Genomic DNA, 18,698 nt, shown 5'->3' on the forward strand with positions numbered 1-18,698 from the left:
GGCTAAGTTTTAAATTTTTTTATTGAGACGATGTCTCACTTTGTTGTACAGGCTGGTCTTGAACTCCTGGCCTTAAGCGATCCCCCCACCTTGGCCTCCCAAAGTGCTGTGATTGGAGCCACTACACCCCAGCCTCAATATTAGCATTATCAAGGCCGGGTGCGGTGGCTCACGCCTGTAATCCCAGCACTTTGGGAGGCAGAGGCAGGCAGATCACAAGGTCAGGAGTTCGAGACCAGCCTGACCAACATGATGAAACCCCATCTCTACTAAAAATACAAAAATTAGCTGGGCGTGGTGACGTGTGCCTGTAATCCCAGCTACTCAGGAGACTGAGGCAGGAGAATTGCTTGAACCAGGGGGGCGGAGTTTGCAGTGAGCCGAGATTGCGCTACTGCACTCCAGCCTGGGCAACAGAGTGACACTCCATCTCAAAAAAAAAAAAAAGCATTATCAATAAGATATTTTACATTCTTCTTCTCAACCTAAGTCTTGGAAATTCAGTGAATATTTTTCACTGACAGAATGTTTGAAGTCAGATACAAAATTATTTTCAACAGTTGAAGGGGAATGTAGTCCAACCAAAATAATGAAGTTATAATATAGAAAAACATTGCTTTAGTTTTTGACTTTGATTAAAATTAAATAAAATTACAAATTTACTTCCCCAGTCTCCCTAGTCTCATATGTCAAAAGCACAATAGTTGTATATGGATAGTGGCCACTGTATTGGACAGTACAAGCCTAGGTCATGGCTCATTCCACACACACACAAATATAAACATTTCTACACAAACAGCCACCCCACCGCTTCATTCAACAAACAATTGTTTTATGTACTCTGTGTCTGTGTTAGGTATTGGGGAAATAAAAATGATAACACGTTGGTCTCAAGCAGCTCTCAAGGAGCTCAGGGGAATCAGAGAAAAGAGGGTGAACACGCACACACACAGAATACAGAATCGCAATATTAGGTGCTAAGTTTTATGGTTAATGTGTACACAGAGTGTTTGAAAGCATAGATAATACCAACCACATTTGTTATTATGTCTATAATGGCATTAATAACAGCAAGAATAAAGCTACTAGTAACAAGGCATCTACCATGACCTAAGCATGCTTGGTGCTTTATGCCCATTTCTATGTGTAAATCTCACAACACTCTGCAAGGTCCATCCCTGGAGTGTATTATTGAGACTTTGCAGGTGTAGCTGAGGCTCAGAATGGTTCCATACTTGTCCAAGGCCACAGAATAATACATAGTAGAGTTGAGATTTCCACCTTGGATTGTGAGTGTCTAAGGCCAGTGCCAATGTCTCCTATTAAACATTAATTGAGTGCCTACATTGTATAAAACATCGTGTAAAACATTACAAGGGATGGAAAGGTGAGCAGAGTAGAGACATGCAGAGAAATGTGTTGGAGGAAGGCTGGATGTGGTGGCTCACACCTGTAATCCCAGCACTTTGGGAGGCACAGGCAGGTGGATCACCTGAGGTTGGGAGTTCGAGACCATCCTGGCCAACATGGTGAAACCACGTCTCTACTGAAAATACAAAAAATTAGCCCGGCATGGTGGCGGGTGCCTGTAATCCCAGCTACTTGGAAGGCTGAAGCAGGAGAATCGCTTGAACCCGGGAGGCAGAGGTTGCAGTAAGCCGAGAATGTGCCATTTCACTCCAGCCTGGGCAGTAAGAGCAAAACTCCATCTCAAAATAAAAAATAAAATAAAATAAAGAAATGTGTTGGAAGAATACATACTAAATCCTTAACTGAGGCTACCTATGCAAGTTGGGTTGGGTAATGGGGATGGGAGTGGAATGGAACATTTGCTTTTTTCTCTGTACATTTTTAAATATAAATTTTTCCACATCAAGCCTATACTAATGTTAATGCAAAGCAAAACAAAGCAAAAACCTGGAGTTGAACAAGACAAGGCACCAGACAATAAGAATTTCAGTAGGCACGATCACATACATATACATTAAAACATATTTGCATAAGTACAACAGAATTAGCTAAGCATAGATTAGGCTATTTTTATGGTTACTTCAGCTCCAAGCAATATGTATCCTTGGACAACTACAGCACACATCATCACGAAAAAGATTTCACTCTGTTAAACACTGGTAAGTCTGCTAAATTTGTGTGTCTAGTGGGTTGTGATCATTTGGCACAGTCTCTAATATCTCCCTAAATAAGATCCACTTATCAGAGCACAGATGACTCTCCTTATATCACTGAGTGTACATGTAGCTCCATGTATCCAGGCAGCTCCTGGCTCATGACAATCCTAGTGAAACACACCCTTCCTCTGTATGCTCCCCCGTGCCTGCACATCCCCTGCTTGCATCCCTTCCCTTACTCACTTGAGTGGGTACATTCGCAGGGCCACGTCCATGCCTGGAGTGTAGGACAGAAATGCAGCCAAGAGTGTCTCCTCCAGGATCCCAAATATTAAGACTTTGTTTCTGGGAAGAAACATTCATGGGTGTGGCAGGGAGGGAGAAGAAAAGGCAGGGGGAAATGGCATGTCCTGGTGTGTGGGGCTTGGGAGAGTGCTGGGGCTGTTTTGTGGGATGTTCACCTCATGCCCTGCTGGAAAAGTGAGTTGCGGCGAGTCTTGGAGATGATGAGATCCGCCCACTGCACAACCACGATGGTGACAAAAAAGGCCGTTTGGCATGTGAACTCCACAACTTTTCGTTGCTCATAGGTCTAGAGACAGCAGGGAGAGAGGAGACAGTGTCAGAAGGGGATTCTGTACACCCGAAGGCTTCTTTCCTCTCCCACCTTCCAGGACCCCTGGGCTGAGTCAGGTCCTCATTCTTTTTTTTTTTTTGAGACTAAGTCTCACTCTTGTTGCCTAGGCTGGAGTGCAATGGTGTGGTCTCTGCTTACTGCAACCTCCGCCTCTGGGGTTCAAGCAATTCTCCTGCCTCAGCCTCCCGAGTAGCTGGGACTACAGGCGCCTGCCACCACACCCAGCTAATTTTTGTGTATTTTTAGTAGAGACGGGGTTTCACCACATTGGCCAGACTGGTCTCGAACTCCTGACCTCAGGCGATCTGACCGCCTCTGCCTCCCAAAGTGCTGGGAATACAGGCGTGACTCACTGTGCCCGGACAGGTCCTCACTCTTTAGACCCCACAGCACTTCACAGATGTCTCTGTTTTAGTGCTTTTCATGTTGTATCATGATTTGTTTATGTTTTCCTTGCCTGACTGAGAGCTTCTCAAGAACAAGCACTTGCCTTATTTAGCTTTATGTCCTCTCCCTGTGCTTAGTTCGGTGGATGGCATGTAGCATGGCTCAATAAATATGGATTGAATTAATAAGAAGGATAGGGTAAGAGAAGAAGGTGGAGTTAGGAAGGAAGGCAGGCTGGGCGTGTGGTGGCTTATGCCTGTAATCCCAGCACTTTGGGAGGCTGAGGTGGGCAGATCACGAGGTCGGGAGATCGAAACCATCCTGGCTAACACAATGAAACCCTGTCTCTACTAAAAATACAAAAAATTAGCCGGGCGTGGTGGCGGGTGCCTGTAGTCCCAGCTGCTCGGGAGGCTGAGGCGAGAGAATGGTGTGAACCCGGGAGGCAGAGCTTGCAGTGAGCTGAGATCGCGCCACTGAACTCCAGCCTGGGCGACAGAGTGAGACTCCGTCTCAAAAAAAAAAAAAAAAAAAAAAAGGGAAGAAGGCAGAGTCAGGGGATATAGGTCAGAAAGAAAGGATGGTGGGGCCAGAGGACAATGTGAATACAGGGGGGAAAGAAATACCCCAAAGAGTGGTATCAGATAGGAGACATTCATTCATTCATTTGTTCTTTCATTCACACTTTACACTTAAGGAACTTAGAGTCTAGTGGGGAAAATAATTATGCTAACCATGTCAGCGCAATAGACAGGTTATAAGAGAGAGATTGCAGAGGGCTATGGGAACACAGAAGAGGTGCATCTAAATTAGACTGGAGAGAAAAGCTTCTGTTTTAAAAACTAAAACAGCATGTTTATAAATAACTCGTAGATCCAATAAATTTGAAAATATGTAGGACTGCACAATAATGAAATACTACATATCAAACCCCACGGGATGTGGTAAAGTGGTACTTGGAGAGGAATATAGAGCCTTAAACGATAGAACACAAAGGCTGGAAATTGATGGGCCGAGCATGGAACTTAGAATAAGACCAGTCAGTTGCCGTTACCTGCGTCACTCCCTATCATTTCTTGAAGATTTTAGCTTCCGACACTGTTACTCCACGATTACTTCTGTCCTTGTTTTTGGAGATTGAAATGTCCATGTTGATGATCCTTCCAATGCCGTGGTCTCACAGTTCCTTGATCTCCTCCAATGATGTTGTCCTGTACTCCCCACCTGGGCTGCTTGCTCCCATCCTTAAACTCTAGATATTATCCTTTCCAATACCTATTATTTCTCTGTAATTTCAAGCATCTTTCTCTCTCTGACTAGCATTTTTATAATTCCATCTCACTCTAGTATTCTAGTTCCAACACTTCTTGGACCCCCTTGGACTTACAATATTTTGATTAAATATATTATATATTTGGTTATTATCTGTCTTCCCATCCCTAACTAGAAATAAGCTCCATGAGAGCAATAACTTGATGATTTTTGTTCACTATCATATCCCCAGGCCCTAGAACAGTACCTGGTACATAGAAGATGCTCAGTAAATATTGTCTGAATGAACAAATGAGTGAGGGAATCACTGGAATTAATGAAAGATATTTAGAAAGTAAGGAGCGATCCTTGCTTCTAGCAGTGCATCATGCACTTCCCGGGTGGGTGGCTCTATACTAGATTATCTGAAAATTACAGTCATAGAAGAGACACGGACACGCCTTTGTAGAGTTTGTTGCTCAGGGCAACTGTTCTCAACACATTTTTGTGACACTTCAAGATGTCTTCAATGTGCAGGGGGGAATTCTTAACTTTTTACCTCAAATTACTTTTAATTACCTTTAATTTATTGTCAGTAAATTTATGTTATGCTGCATCTTGGCAGCAGGGAGGAAGTATCAAGATGGAAAACAAGGGCTTGAGCTGGGAGTTGAGATGTTGGCAGGGTACACAGCAATGAGAACTTTGGGTGTCACTGGATCCTGCAGCAGTGTTAATAGCTGGGAATATTGACATCTGATGGCCTTACAGCCTCAGCTAATGGAAGCCAACTGTATGTGAGGGGCACTTTCCCAACAATTCAGATTTGAACACAATTTGAGAAACCTGCAATTGGCTTGGCTTGGAGACATCGTGGTGAAGTGGGAAAGTGCTGGGCAGGGATCAAGAGTCCAGAATTCAAGTCCAGCTCTTTTAGGGATTCACTGTGGGACTTTGAGCAAGTTACAGAATCTTCCTAGATCAGGTTCCTCATCTATAGAATGATGAAAATTTACTGTGTCCTCTATGATGCTACAATTCTAGCAATAATTGCTGTCACATGTCACATGACCCACTGTCTTAGAAACTGGGACAGGAGTATCACAGATACCAAAAAAGCATACCTACTAAAATTCTTAAACACATATTGTTGGGGAGAGGGCTTCAGTTTGAGCCTCATTCATCTTGGTTGTTAGAAAAGACAACTATAGAGAGGTATCTCTAGGTTAAAAAGGTTTAGAATGATTAGGAAGGGATATACAAAGAAAATAGGTTTTCAGGGTTTTGTTTTTTTTTTCTTTGAGACGGAGTCTCACTCTGTTGCCAGGCTGGAGTACAGTGGTGCAATATTGGCTCACTGCAATCTCCGCCTCCTGGGATCAAGTGATTCTCCTGCCTCAGCCTCCTGAGTAGCTGGGATTACAGGCACCCACGACCATACCCAGCTTATTTTTGTATTTTTAGTAGAGATGAGGTTTCACCATGTTGGCCAGGATGGTCTTGATCTCTTGACCTTGTAATCTGCCTGCCTCAGCCTCCCAAAGTGCTGGGATTACAGGCGTGAGTCACTGTGCCCAGCTGGTTTTCAAATTTTATATTTATTTATTTATTTATTTATTTTTTGAGACAGAGTTTTACTCTTGTTGCCCAGGCTGCAGTGCAATGGCGTGATCTTGGCTCACTGCAAACTTTGCCCCCCGGGTTCAAGTGATTCTCCTGACTCAGCCTCCCGAGTGGTTGGGATTACAGGCATGCGCCACCACGCCCGGCTAATTTTGTATTTTTAGTAGAGACGGGGTATCTCCATGTTGGCCAGGATGGTCTCAACTCCCAACCTCAAGTGATCCGCCCACTTCGGCCTCCCAAAGTGCTGGGATTACAGGCGTGAGCCACTGCACCCTGCCTCAAATTTTAAATCATATCATTTGAACTCTCATGGAGGGAGAGTATAAGAGGAGAGGACCCAGCATTTATTTCTGGGGCAATCATGGTTGAAACCTGGGAAAAGAGAAACCGGCTCAGAAAAGTTGATATGACAAAGACTCCAAGGAGCCAAAGGACTCAGACAGGCAGGGCCAGACAACAGACAGGAGGAGCCAACCAGAATGAGCCTATGCTAAACAGAAGAGGATTTGCTGTTGTGGCTGAAGACGGAGGGCAAGTGTGAGAAGGCTCATACAGGACTGAAGAAAAGGCATCAGCTCTGTTTGTGTGGTGCTTCCCTTCTTCTCTCTTAAAAAATTTGCTACACCCACTCTCCCCTGTCACTCTCACTCTTACTGGTCTCAGCTCCTACCTTATCCCTTCTACTCACCCACTGCTGTCCGTAGCTGTCCTCCAGGTCATTCAAGTATTTATCTTCCCAGTGGAGGCGGATGCCCAGCAGATCAACAGGCCTAAAACCATTCTCAGCCAGGATTACAAAGTAGGTAAAGAATCCAGCCAGAGCCTGGATCATCCCTGTGAATGACAGAGTTGCAGGACAGGGGAGCCTGGTTCAGAGAAGGGCCCCAAAAGGTAGGCCAGGGGAGGGCTGGGGGCTGGGACTTGCTTCTGGCTGGGCTGGTGTGTGTCTGAAGAGTAATGCGGAAGAATCTTGCCATCAGCTGCCTAAGCCTGTCATCTCTCATCTCTGTGGGACTTTCCTTCAAGCCCTGACATTTGTTTCTAAACTCTGACCCAGAGTCAGCTTTGAATCACATAATCTTAAAACTAAAAAGGACTTTAGAGGCCACTGATTCCCTCTCCCAATTTTTTTTTTTGAGCCAGGATCTTACTCTGTTCATCACTCACCCTATTTTCTGAAATACCATTGCACCTGGAAACTCAAGAACAAAGACTTCTAATGACTCTCAAATGTCTGTCAAGGCTGACCCCAACACAAATGATATCTCTGTCTACAGTCTTATTTTTCACTACTTTATAAAGACTAAGGGCTCTACCAACCTGGTTTATTCACTCTTCTCTAACTGTGCCATATGAAATTCCCCACTCCTTTGGTCTCCCACACCTGACCATACACTTACTAGTCTAAGCCCCACTCTCCCACACCAAGTTTAAGTCCTATTTCCTGCATAAGGCCTCTCTGGCTATCCTCATAATGGTGAGCCTGCTTGCTTTGTAATCCTGTAGTATGTTCTGTCTATACTCATTACTTGGCACTTGGAGATGCTATCATTTTATGTATGTTTGTTCCTTTTGTACTGGACTCTAAGTCAAGGGCAGATCAGAGATGAGTGGTTCTTTGTGTTTTCAGGGCCTAGCACAGTTTGTTGCTGAGAAAATATCTCCCTGACTTCCAAACTGAGATGGCTCACGTTGCCAGGCAGGGGAAACCACTCCCTGCTCCCTCCACCCTCATTCCTCTGGGCGCACCAATCTGTCCATAGGCCATGCCAATGAGACGGTGGTTCACCAGATTATCCGTCTTTGGGTTCCTTGGAAGCCTCTTCATGATGTCGCTTTCAGCTGACTCATAAGCCAAGGAGATGGCAGGGACCTGGAGGATGGAGGGTGGGGATGACAGGGGTCACAAAGTTCAGAAGGAAACCCAGCAGTAATTCAAGCTCTACCATTCTGTCTTGACGCAGCCTCAATCCATCTTGCAGGAGGTGCGAGAGCTGGATCATAAGTGGGTTGTCATGAGTTTTAGTAAGATAGCTCCAGGCAGAAAGCAGGGAGCTTAGGAGGCAGAATTCTGGGAATCTCTTGCTCACCAGCTTGGCCCTTACCAGGTCAGTGCCGAGATCAATGCAGAGGATGGTTATAGTTCCCAGAGGCAGGGGTATACCGAGGATGATGAACATCAGGAAGGGCGTGATCTCGGGGATGTTGCTGGTCAGGGTGTACATGATGGATTTCTTCAGGTTGTCAAAGATCAGGCGGCCTGGGGAGGAAGGTCAACCTCCTGTGAGAAGCCCTGGGAGAACACGCCTCCCTCAAACCAGCTCCAGGACAGACAGGCCACCTCAAAGAAGTGTCACAGTCCAGGAAACGGTCTGGAGGTCCTAGACCTCCAGGGTCCCAGTATTGTTTCTAAATTGTGTGCCTTTTAATCAGAGCCATGCCGTCTGTGTACTCTTTGTTCTTAGATTCACCCTAGCTAACGTTATCTGATCTCTGAAAATTAGCAGGGTTGGGCCTGGTTAATCCTGCGATGTTTGAGAATGTCAGTATAAAAGCCTTTACAAGATTAAGGCTGAAATGGAAACAGCCAGGGCTTGGGACAGGCTTGTGTTCAAATCCCATCTTCTGCCATAGCTAGCTGTGACCTTGGGCACCCTCGCCTCCGTGAGCTTCATTCCTCCTGCCTTGCAAGATTGCTGCATCCGTCTCTGACTGCCTTTTCAAAGATCGAATCCCTCTCTGCACTCTCTGCTTGGTCTGTCCCATGGCACTTATCTTCTTTTAACATACTATATAATTTAATTATTTTATTGTTTGTCATCCCCACTAGAAATTAAGTTACATGAGGGCAGGGATTTGTGTCTTTGTTCTCCCTACTGTTGTATCCCCAGCATCAAACATAGTGCCTCCCACGTAGTCAGTGTTCAAATGAACTTATTGAATTGAGTGGATATAAAATACCAAGCAAAGTGTCAGGATTATACAAGGTTTCAATAAAATGGTAATCATGATTATGATGTGGATTGCCATATGTTTTAGTAAGATAGCTCCAGGCAGAAAGCAGGGAACCTGGAATGCAGAATTCTGGATCTCTCCTGTTCGCAGGAGGGCATTCTCTTCACAGTTCTCTGAGGAAGAGGGTGTGTAATTGGGCTCATGCAGTCAATTCACGGGTCAAGCTCCAGCTGATCCTGATGTGTCACCATTATTTAGGCAACAGGTTCCTAGGGGACCCTCCTAAAGATTGCAGCGCATGGAATAGTCCCAGGGGTGTGGCTACATCTTGGAACTGGCTGTGGGCCTACTTGAAGTCCAGTGAGAGGACAATGACGATATTATGTATACCAGAGTCTCAGTCTCCCTGATAGGAAAACAAAATGAATAAAAGGGACTTTTCTCCGATCTCATCAAAAGGGGTTGCAGATAGTGATGGTCTATGTACCAGCTGATCTAATTTGCAAAATTTTGTCTTACAGTGATTTTCTTCTGAGCCCGTACAGGCTCATGCAGGTTGGATGATGGGAAAACGGAAAGAGGGGATGTACACCAACCCCCACCTGAGTCCAAGGTTGAAGTCTCCACCCTGGGCACCCTGCCTCCTCACCCTCCTCCACCCCCGTGACGATGGAGGCAAAGTTGTCATCCAGCAGGATCATGTCGGCTGCCTGCTTAGAGACGTCAGAGCCAGAGATGCCCATGGCAATGCCAATGTCAGCCTTCTTCAGCGCAGGGGAGTCGTTCACCCCGTCACCTGTCACGGCCACAACGGCTCCCTGAGGAAGTCCAGACAGAGAGAGTGAACAATTTATTGCATCAGATCCAGAACTAGTCCCAAAGATCAGTAAGCTTTCTGCATCCCTTGTTTCCTGATGTAATCATGCTTGATCTAGGGCTCCCGTCCTTCTCCCACTCCTCCTGAGATATTTAAACTTTCAGGGAGCCCCAAACTGAAGGCCACCATGGAGGTTCCAGATGGGGTACTCTCTGGAGTCTCCTCTAGCCCAGCCCACATGTTCCTCTGCTTGGTTTGGGATGGGGCTAAGCCACAGGAGTTCTGCCAGTTTCCTTGGGGCTCCTTTTCGTTCCTTACCAGCCTCTGACATCCCTCGACAATGATGAGCTTCTGCTGAGGGGAGGTCCGAGCAAACACGATCTCAGGGTGGTTCTGGAGGATCTGATCAAGCTGCTTGGACTGTATGTCCTTTAGTTCTGCACCATGCACCACAATGGCTTTGGCAGCACTGAGGGAAAATAATTTCAAAAGGCTAGTTTTGAGTGTTGAGAATTCACCAGGGGTCTTGGTGCCAATCTTGACTATAGCTTCATTGCTTCTTCTTTCAACCTAGTCTCCTCACTTGTCCCTAGCCCTATATTGTCCCCAAATTGACACATCCTATTCCCTCCCCACACTTTTGCCAACCACTCCTCTCTTTACCTCTTTCTTCATCTTGCTTCCTTTGAAAACCCACTGACATATTCACTTTATTTTCCTATTATGTTTTACTTTGTAGTGTAAACCCCACACATCCTACCTATTGAAGGAGACTCCAAGAACTTTAGTAAAGTGGCATCTGGGTGGGGCAGGCTGGGGATGGAGGGAACATGGCAGATCTTGAGTTCTTTAGTGATCTCACCTGGCATCGACCTTGCTGATAGGGATCTTAAGCCGGGCAGCAACTTCCTCTGCCGTCTCAGTGCCTTCTGAGATGATGCCCACACCCTTGGCAATGGCCTTAGCTGTAATGGGATGATCTCCTGTTACCATGATCACCTGGGTTGGGAAGGAGAGGGAAGAGGAGCAGAATCATCTTCAGAGCCCGGATCCTTCATTTTTCTCCTCTAAGAACTGACAGACCACTGCTTTTTTCAACAAGGGTTTTAGTCGCTCATTCCCAAGAACTTGTGGTGTAGACCAAAAACCATGCTACTGTGATTTCAACCCTTGGGAGTGGGTCAAGACCATGAGACCATAAAACAGGACAATTTGGGTCCTAGATTTACCAGGAATAAGCCAGAGATTTGACTATATTCAGAATTTCATTTAATTGCTCCAGAAGCTATTCTGCTTCCTTAAGTGCAAAGACAGAAACACCTACACATAGAACAAGTGGTAATAAAGGAATGTCTGGAATAATCCATCTGCCTAGCAAAGTTTCATCTAAGGCCCAGTGCATTGAAATTCTCACTCTACCTTTCTTCTTTCTGTGGCCTCACCCTGTGCCTTGGTTTCAGCTTGGTTTTGGATACCTGGTACCTAGTCCTGTCCCATTTCTACCCAAAGATGAATACCCAGGCCACGTGCTTTCACAGCATTCCGTTCCTGCCATATTTCAGCACTTGCCACACTTCTCTGTATGGTGATTGCCTGTTTATCTCTCTTCCCCACTGAACTGAGAGCTCTGCAAGGGTGGCTTCCTTGTAAAGTTTCCTGCCCTAGCACAATGCCTAGCACATAGTAAGCCATCAACAAATAATTACTGAATGAAGGAATGGAGGAATGATCACTACCTGGAAACCACTGCCCAGGGTTCCCAAGTCCCTCCCAGCACACATGGCCCAGACTGACCCTGGACAAACTGCCAACAGTCACAGGTCTAACATAAAGCCAGTTCCAACAGAGAACACCTAGTTCTCCTTAAATACCTCCAATCCCCCAAGTCTAGGAGCCAGAATACACAGGTAATCCAGAATGTAAGGTATGAGCAGGGAAGGTGTCTATATCTACGCTGTAAAGATGTATATGATGAGTCTTAGAATTTGACCTGGGAAACATGGGACACAGAACACCTCAGAATTTGAAGAATTCTATTGCTGCCATCCCATGAAGTTCAAGGCCCACCCTGACCAAAGAGGATTTTCTACCTCTGGGTTTGTTCTGAAGCTGAACTTTCACTCTTGCTCTGACCGATTTTTGGTTTCCAGTTTTTAGACCTGGGCATATACCTCTTAGGGCAGCTGCTCACACCCATTGAAGATCCTTCAGCTCTCAATATCTCATTCTCACTATTGCCTGGTCCAGAGCCCCAGCCCTCCTAGCCTCACCCTTTTACCACCCATCTCAGCAGCACATTTACACGACATCTAGCACTTTGCTATTCCTAGTGTGGTCTGCCGACCAGCAGCAACAGCATCGCCTGGGAGCTCGTTAAAAATGCAGTCTTTCAGGTTTCCATGGACCTTCTGAAGCCAGATCTGCATTTCAAAACAATCCCTGAGGGATCTGCATGCACGTTGGTCTGAGAAGCACTGGGCCGGACGCTGGTTCTCAAACTTCTCTGCTCATTGGAATCTCCAGGAAAGTTTTTAAAAATACTGTTGCCAGGATCCTATCCTGAGAGTTTCTAATTAAATCGGTCTGGGGTGTGTCCTAGACATCCGATTTTTAAAGCCTCCCTGGTGATTCTAATGTTCAATGCAAGTAGAATTCTAACTGGAGAGGAAACTTACTATTAATTAAAAATCATAAGCCCAAGGAAACAGAAATCCGCTCAATTAAACTAAGAGTATTAAGCGTCTACTCTGCGCAAGGCCTTCTAGTAGATGCTTCAACTTGTGACAGGTGAGGGGCTCCCGGTCTGGGCAAGTATTTACCTTAATTCCTGCACTGCGACACTTGCTCACAGCATCAGGCACTGCAGCTCGGGGAGGGTCAATCATGGATATGAGGCCCACAAAACAAAGGTTGTCCATGGGGAAATTTATTTCATCTGTATTAAATGGGAATCCCTTGGAGAAGCTGCTAGGCAGATTCAAGAAGCAGAAGCCTGGAGAGAGACAGAGGGAGGGACCAGTAGTCATCCAGCACTCTATATTCCTGTCTGCTTACCCCAACATCCTTGATTTCTCACCCCACGGATAATAACCATTTTGATGCCATTCTCTTAAAAACTTCTCCCAAAGCTCCTCACCTAGCACACGTTCCCCCAGACCTCCCAGTTCTAGATAGGCATTTTGGAAGGCTTCCTTCATTTCATCGTTCATTGAGTACTCCTGCCCATTCAGAAGAAAGGTAGAACAAAACTCCAAGATCCTCTCCGGAGCACCCTTCATCATCAGTACGTGGGTCTGGGAGCTGTCCTCCCGAAGGTGGATGGACATCTAGGGAGAGCAGAGGGAGCACTGATGGGACAGGAGGAGAGACCAAGGATCAGGGGCAAAAAGAAGGGGAAGGTTTCAAAGGCAAAAAAATGTGTTTCATACCCCCATTTCTTTTATTCCCTCCCCTCCCCATGCACATCTCGCCCCAGGTTGAGCCCAGCCCCTCCTCCTTTTTCCAGGAAACTGCAGCCTGGTATTATTTGCACAGGAATCTCTATTATCTTCTCAGCCTGAAGCTCCCTGGGGGCAGAACCAGGCACTCTCACTTTTCCCCTGCATCCTTGCCAACTGGATGGCGAGACAGCAGAAATAGTGGGGCTGGCAAAGAAAGAAAAGAGAGTAGACAGGAAAGAAAAAGAGTCTGAAGGCCAGGCGTAGCGGCTCATGCCTGTAATCCCAGCACTTTGGGAGGCCGAGGCGGGTGGATTGCTTGAGGTCAGGAGTTCAAGACTAGCCTGGCCAGCATGGCAAAACCCCGTCTCTACTAAAAATACAAAAATTAGCTGGGCATGGTGGCATGTGCCCGTAATCCCAGCCACTTGGGAGGCTAAGGCAGGAGAATCGCTGGAACCCTGGAAGCAGAGGTTGCAGTGAGCCAAGATTGCACTATTGCACTCTAGCCTGGGTGACAGAGCCAGACGCCGTCTCAAAAAAAAAAAAAAAAAAAAAAAAGTCCAAAGACCTGTGTTCTGGGGCTAGCAAGAATGCTTTATGACCTCAGGTCAGTCCATTTAACTTCGCAAAATCTTAGTTCCTTCGACAAAACATAAAAGCCTCTGCCTTGCCTCCTTCATGGGGTTTTTTGTCATGTTTTGTTTTTGTTTTTGAAGATGGAGTCTCACTCTGTTGCCCAGGCTGGAGTGCAGTGGTGTGATCTCAGCTCACTGCAACCTCTGCCTCTGGGTTCAAGTGATTCTCCTGCTTCAGCCTCCCGAGTAGCTGGAATTACAGGCACCGCCACTATGCCGGGCTGATTTTTTGCATTTTTAGCAGAGACGGGGGGTTTCACCATGCTGGTCAGGCTGGTTTTGAACTCCTGACCTCAGGTGATCTACCAACCTTGGCCTCGGAAACTGCTGGGATTACAGGCACCGCCACTATGCCTGGCTGATTTTTTGCATTTTTAGCAGAGATGGGGGTTTCACCATGTTGGTCAGCCTGGTCTTGAATTCCTGACCTAAGGTGATCTGCCCACCTTGGCCTCCCAAACTGCTGGGATTACAGGCATGAGCCACCACACCTGGCCCTTCATTGGGTTTTTATAAGAGATAGTGTAGAAAATACTTTGAAAACTGTGAAGTACAATCCAAAAATAAGTTAGTCATTCTAGTCCCTGGGCCTCTGTCTCCTAAAAGCGTGAGAAGTCTCCTGAGAGGGGCTAGCTAGTGTGGTTGGGCATGGGAGTCCTTGTGGCTGTGGTGGGGGAGGGAAAGGGCACATTCATGAAATGAACCCGAGGGGACAACCCGCAGCAAGGAGAGAGAAATGTGGGTTTTGCATTTCCTCTTGATCTCTGATGTATGAAAAGGAGCTCTCCATGGGGTTCCTCTTGTGATGGACAGGAAATGCCCGCTAGGTCGCCTGTTGAGAACAAAATCGATGCATTGAAAGGAACAGCGGGAGTGCAGAGGAGGCCAGACTGTACTGCCCACAGGGTAAGCAGGGTGGGAAACCAGTGCACAAAACGTGGTTACAACTGTTCTGTTCGTTTGTTCAGTTACATTCAAAATATGCTTAAGCAATTAAGAGGAAGAACCGTAACTCACTTAAGCAGAAAGCTGGAAAAGGTTTAAAGAGCTCAGTTTTCTAAGTGCTCAGTAAAATGTGTTGAATAAGTGAAGGGCCCAGGAGGTGATGGCAAGACCTACTAGTAATCTCAGAGGTCACGGAAGAAAATCACATCTTGATAGAAAATTACATATAAAAGAGACGGAGGGAGAAGTCTGGAAATGCTGGAACAGAGCATCTTCTTCGTTTCATTTTTATCTCAGAGGGAGACAGACCAGGCTCTGCAAACCGCCAGCAGTCTGAGATGTCTCTTGCAAAGACTGGAGTCTCCACCTTTAGGGCAAGCTAAGGAAGGCAGCAAACTGAGGGCCTCCCAGAACAAGTGCCTGCCAGAGCTTGGCGGCCAGTGGGACAGCCTGTCACACTCGGTGAACCACTGAGGACAAGTCTGCCATTTGAGCCGCATGTTTGGTAGCTCGGAAGAGGCACCAACATAGTCATTTGAGAGAAAGTCACTATTTGTTGGATGCCCCAACAAATGTTGTGAATATGTTTTGCTTTTATTTTGAATCACATGGACGGAGAGGTACCTAATTCTTTCCAGTTAAAGGCTATGCTGCTGTCAAAGGCCCTGCCAAGCCACAGAATTCCTGTCAGACTAATGAGGCCACTAAACATCAGAAAAAAATGGGAATAAGTTTGCCATTTGGGCCTAAGAGACCTATTTTATTACATTGACTAACAACCAGTTGAGACAGAAAAGGATAGATCTATTTAACCCTTACTTGCTCAGTTTTCAGTGTAAAACTATGAGTAATTCAGTTAAAAAAAATTTATATAGAGGCCAGGCATGGTGGCTCACGCCTGTAATCCTAGCACTTTGGGAGGCTGAGGCGGGTGGATCACCTGAGGTCAGGAGTTCAAGACCACCATAGCCAACATGGTAAAATCCCGTCTCTACCAAAAATACAAAAAATTAGCCGGGCGTGGTGGCACATGCCTGTAATCCCAGCTATTCCGGAGGCTGAGACAGGAGAATCCCTTGAACCCAGGAGGTGGAGGTTGCAGTGAGCCAAGATTGCGCCATTGCACTCCAGCCTGGGCAACAAGAGCAAAACTCCTTCTCAAAAAAAAAAAAAAAAAAAAAAAGATACCAGCAGACTTGGGAGTCTCATTGTCATTTTCTCTGAGACATTTTACCCACACCTGAATGTCTGGCCTTTTCAGTAATGCAAGGAGTTGAAGAATCTACTTCCCTGAGCAAATCATGATTGCCCTGTGGAACTCAGCTTGAGCCTGGCAAAGCTCCAATTCTGATAATGTCACTGTTCCTGCATCCTACCATAACCCTCTCTTCAGTCTGCCCAGATTCTACTTTGGAGAGAAAGACTCTTTCCTGTCCCTTCATGGTCCCTCACTCAGCATTTCCCCTGCTCTTGTCCACTCCTCCCCGGAGAGTGGACCAAAATGTTCCTGGGAAATGAAAAACTTCACGAACACGAACACATGTAATTAGTTAAGGTTACATAGAAGTAGGGAAGGCCCTAATCTAATATGATTTGCATCCTTATAAGAAAAGAAGTTACAAGACACACAGGGGAGAGGGTCAGGCGCCAATGGAGGCAGAGACTCCTGATCGCCTACCTGCTGGCAGCCACTAGAACTGCAAGTCAAGTGTGGGGTGAAAGGAAATATTGATGGCTAATGAAATAAAGTGTCTGCAAATGCAACCTAATTCTGCAGCGGCAAATCTCCTAGTAGACACAGAGGGGCCTCCTAACAGCTGCATATGACTCTAACATGACTTTCACCAACCATCTTCTGCTGTCTACAGACATTTCAGAGAGGATTTTATGACTCGCTTTTTCCCCAAGTGGCAGAGCTCAGATCTCTGCATAGGACTGACTGATGCCTCTCCCTTTATCACCTGTTTCGCCTCTCTTTACCTGTTTGTCACGTTCTCTTGATGTGAGTCTTCTGTTAATTGGGATGCAGGTTCTGCTGAGCTCCTCTGCTGCTCTGAGGTGAAGTTGAAGGCAGAGGCAAAGCTCCCCTTGTCCCAGTGATAAGCCCATCCCCCACCACCATTCTCCTACCTTTGTGGGTTCTGTACCTGGTACTTGTTGGTAGAATTAAAGGGAATCTCTGCCACCTTGGGGTTTTTCTCTCTCATCTCCGCCACAGAGCTGTAAGACTGCTCGATGAACTTGAGGAGGGCTGACTCGGAAGCATCACCTGTTGTGGCCCTCTGCCAAGATGGGGTTTGTATAGTAAGCCCCAGGGGCATGCTACCTGGGCATGAGGCATACCTGTGGCAACATGGAGAGGGGACAAATGGGGAGGGCGGGTACCTGGGGGGAAATTACTGAGCTCCAGGAGAGGATTTTTTGGGAGAGGTCAGGTTACACCCTGGACACTGAGGTACCCTCTTCCCCTTGGGCCTGACACCTTAGCAATGGGCAGGATCTCCTGATTAGCCTTAAAGTCAGCCCGGTTGCAGAGGCCAGCGATTCGGGCCAGGATAAACCAGGTATCAGAGCTCTTGGTAAATGTTTTTCCTAGGGAGAAAGAAAGGACGAATTGTGAGCAGGGAATGAGAATTTTAAGCAAGCGGTTATTCACATCCTCTTTGGCACCCAGATACTTCACAGGAGCAGCATTTCTTTTCCTTCACACCTCCCTCTTCTCCACTCCACTTTCAGGCTCCCTCCTGTCTGTCTGGACTCACCATTCTCTCTCAGCTCACTCATCACATCCCCCAAATCCCTCCACTCTTGTTCCACCAATACCACTAGTCACCAGTCTGTTCTTCAGTGGTGTCGGCCTCATACACGGTCATATCAAACCACATGTGGGCGACGGTCATGCGGTTCTGGGTGAGGGTGCCCGTCTTGTCTGAGCAGATGGTGGACGTGGAGCCCAGCGTCTCCACCGCCTCCAGGTTCTTCACCAGGCAGTTCTTCCGTGCCATGCGCTTGGCTGTGAGGGTCAGGCACACCTGAAGCCAAGAAGAGAGGAGAGAACACACATGGGAGATGGAATACTCACACCATTTTGCATTGTGGATATTTGATCATTTTTAATGCTATTTTAATTTTTTGTACTTATTTCCCTTTTGTTCCCACCTACTCTTTACACATTTCATTTCTGGCTGTGGTAAAGGAAATTAGGAAAGTGATTGTGGTTTGTGCTTTATGGTAAGAGTTTCAAAAAAGAGTGTATTTAAAAAAAATGTCTTTTTCTGTTTTTGTTTTTGAGACAGAGTCTCACTCTGTGTTACCCAGACTGGAGTGCAGAGTATGATCTTGGCTAACTGCAACCTCCATCCCCCAGGTTAAAGCAATTCTTCTGCCTCAGGCTCCCAAGTAGCTCAGACTACAGGCATGCACCACCATGTTCAGCTAATTTTTGTATTTTTAGTAGAGACAGGGTTTCACCATGTTGGCCAGGCTGGTCTCGAACTCCTGGGCTCAAGTGATCTGCGTGCCTTGGCCTCCCAAAGTGCTGGGATTATAGATGTGAGCCACCGTGCCTGGCCAAAAAAGAGTGTATTTCTTTACCAGGGTATCATAGACAGGGATCCTCTTTATTCCCCCCTGGAATATTCTGCTCCCTCAGGATCTTTGCATCTTTTCTATTCAGCAATCTCTTTTTCATTCAAGTTTAGGCCACACCTCTTTAAGTCCAATCTTTTCAGGGACCACATAGATAGCTAATCTTTTATGGTGGTATAAGATGCTAGGTGTGGAGGGGGTGTTGGACCAATAATTCTTTTTTTTTCTCGAGACGGAGTCTCATTCTGTGGCATGATCTCTGCTGACTGCAAACTCCACGTCCCGGGTTCA

At 46.3% G+C, this 18,698-nt stretch overlaps 1 protein-coding gene across 2 annotated transcripts in view; it reads right to left on the reverse strand.

Annotated features, from left to right (window-relative positions):
- The window catches only part of ATP1A4 (ATPase Na+/K+ transporting subunit alpha 4), a 38,752-nt gene that overhangs the window by 4,867 nt on the left and 15,187 nt on the right, over positions 1 to 18,698 (reverse strand). For both annotated transcript variants that reach the window (XM_003811891.4, XM_034938342.3), the window contains exons 8-20: positions 17,653 to 17,851; positions 17,302 to 17,411; positions 16,967 to 17,101; positions 12,936 to 13,125; positions 12,619 to 12,791; positions 10,662 to 10,798; positions 10,118 to 10,268; positions 9,632 to 9,800; positions 8,133 to 8,287; positions 7,777 to 7,900; positions 6,716 to 6,861; positions 2,588 to 2,718; positions 2,370 to 2,471 (exon numbers count right to left, since the gene is read on the reverse strand). In XM_003811891.4, coding sequence (XP_003811939.1) covers positions 2,370 to 2,471; positions 2,588 to 2,718; positions 6,716 to 6,861; positions 7,777 to 7,900; positions 8,133 to 8,287; positions 9,632 to 9,800; positions 10,118 to 10,268; positions 10,662 to 10,798; positions 12,619 to 12,791; positions 12,936 to 13,125; positions 16,967 to 17,101; positions 17,302 to 17,411; positions 17,653 to 17,851 — 1,922 coding nt within the window. The remainder of the gene's footprint in view (positions 1 to 2,369; positions 2,472 to 2,587; positions 2,719 to 6,715; positions 6,862 to 7,776; positions 7,901 to 8,132; positions 8,288 to 9,631; positions 9,801 to 10,117; positions 10,269 to 10,661; positions 10,799 to 12,618; positions 12,792 to 12,935; positions 13,126 to 16,966; positions 17,102 to 17,301; positions 17,412 to 17,652; positions 17,852 to 18,698) is intronic.

The sequence above is a fragment of the Pan paniscus genome, chromosome 1, assembly GCF_029289425.2.
Source record: "Pan paniscus chromosome 1, NHGRI_mPanPan1-v2.0_pri, whole genome shotgun sequence".
NCBI lineage: Eukaryota > Metazoa > Chordata > Mammalia > Primates > Hominidae > Pan > Pan paniscus.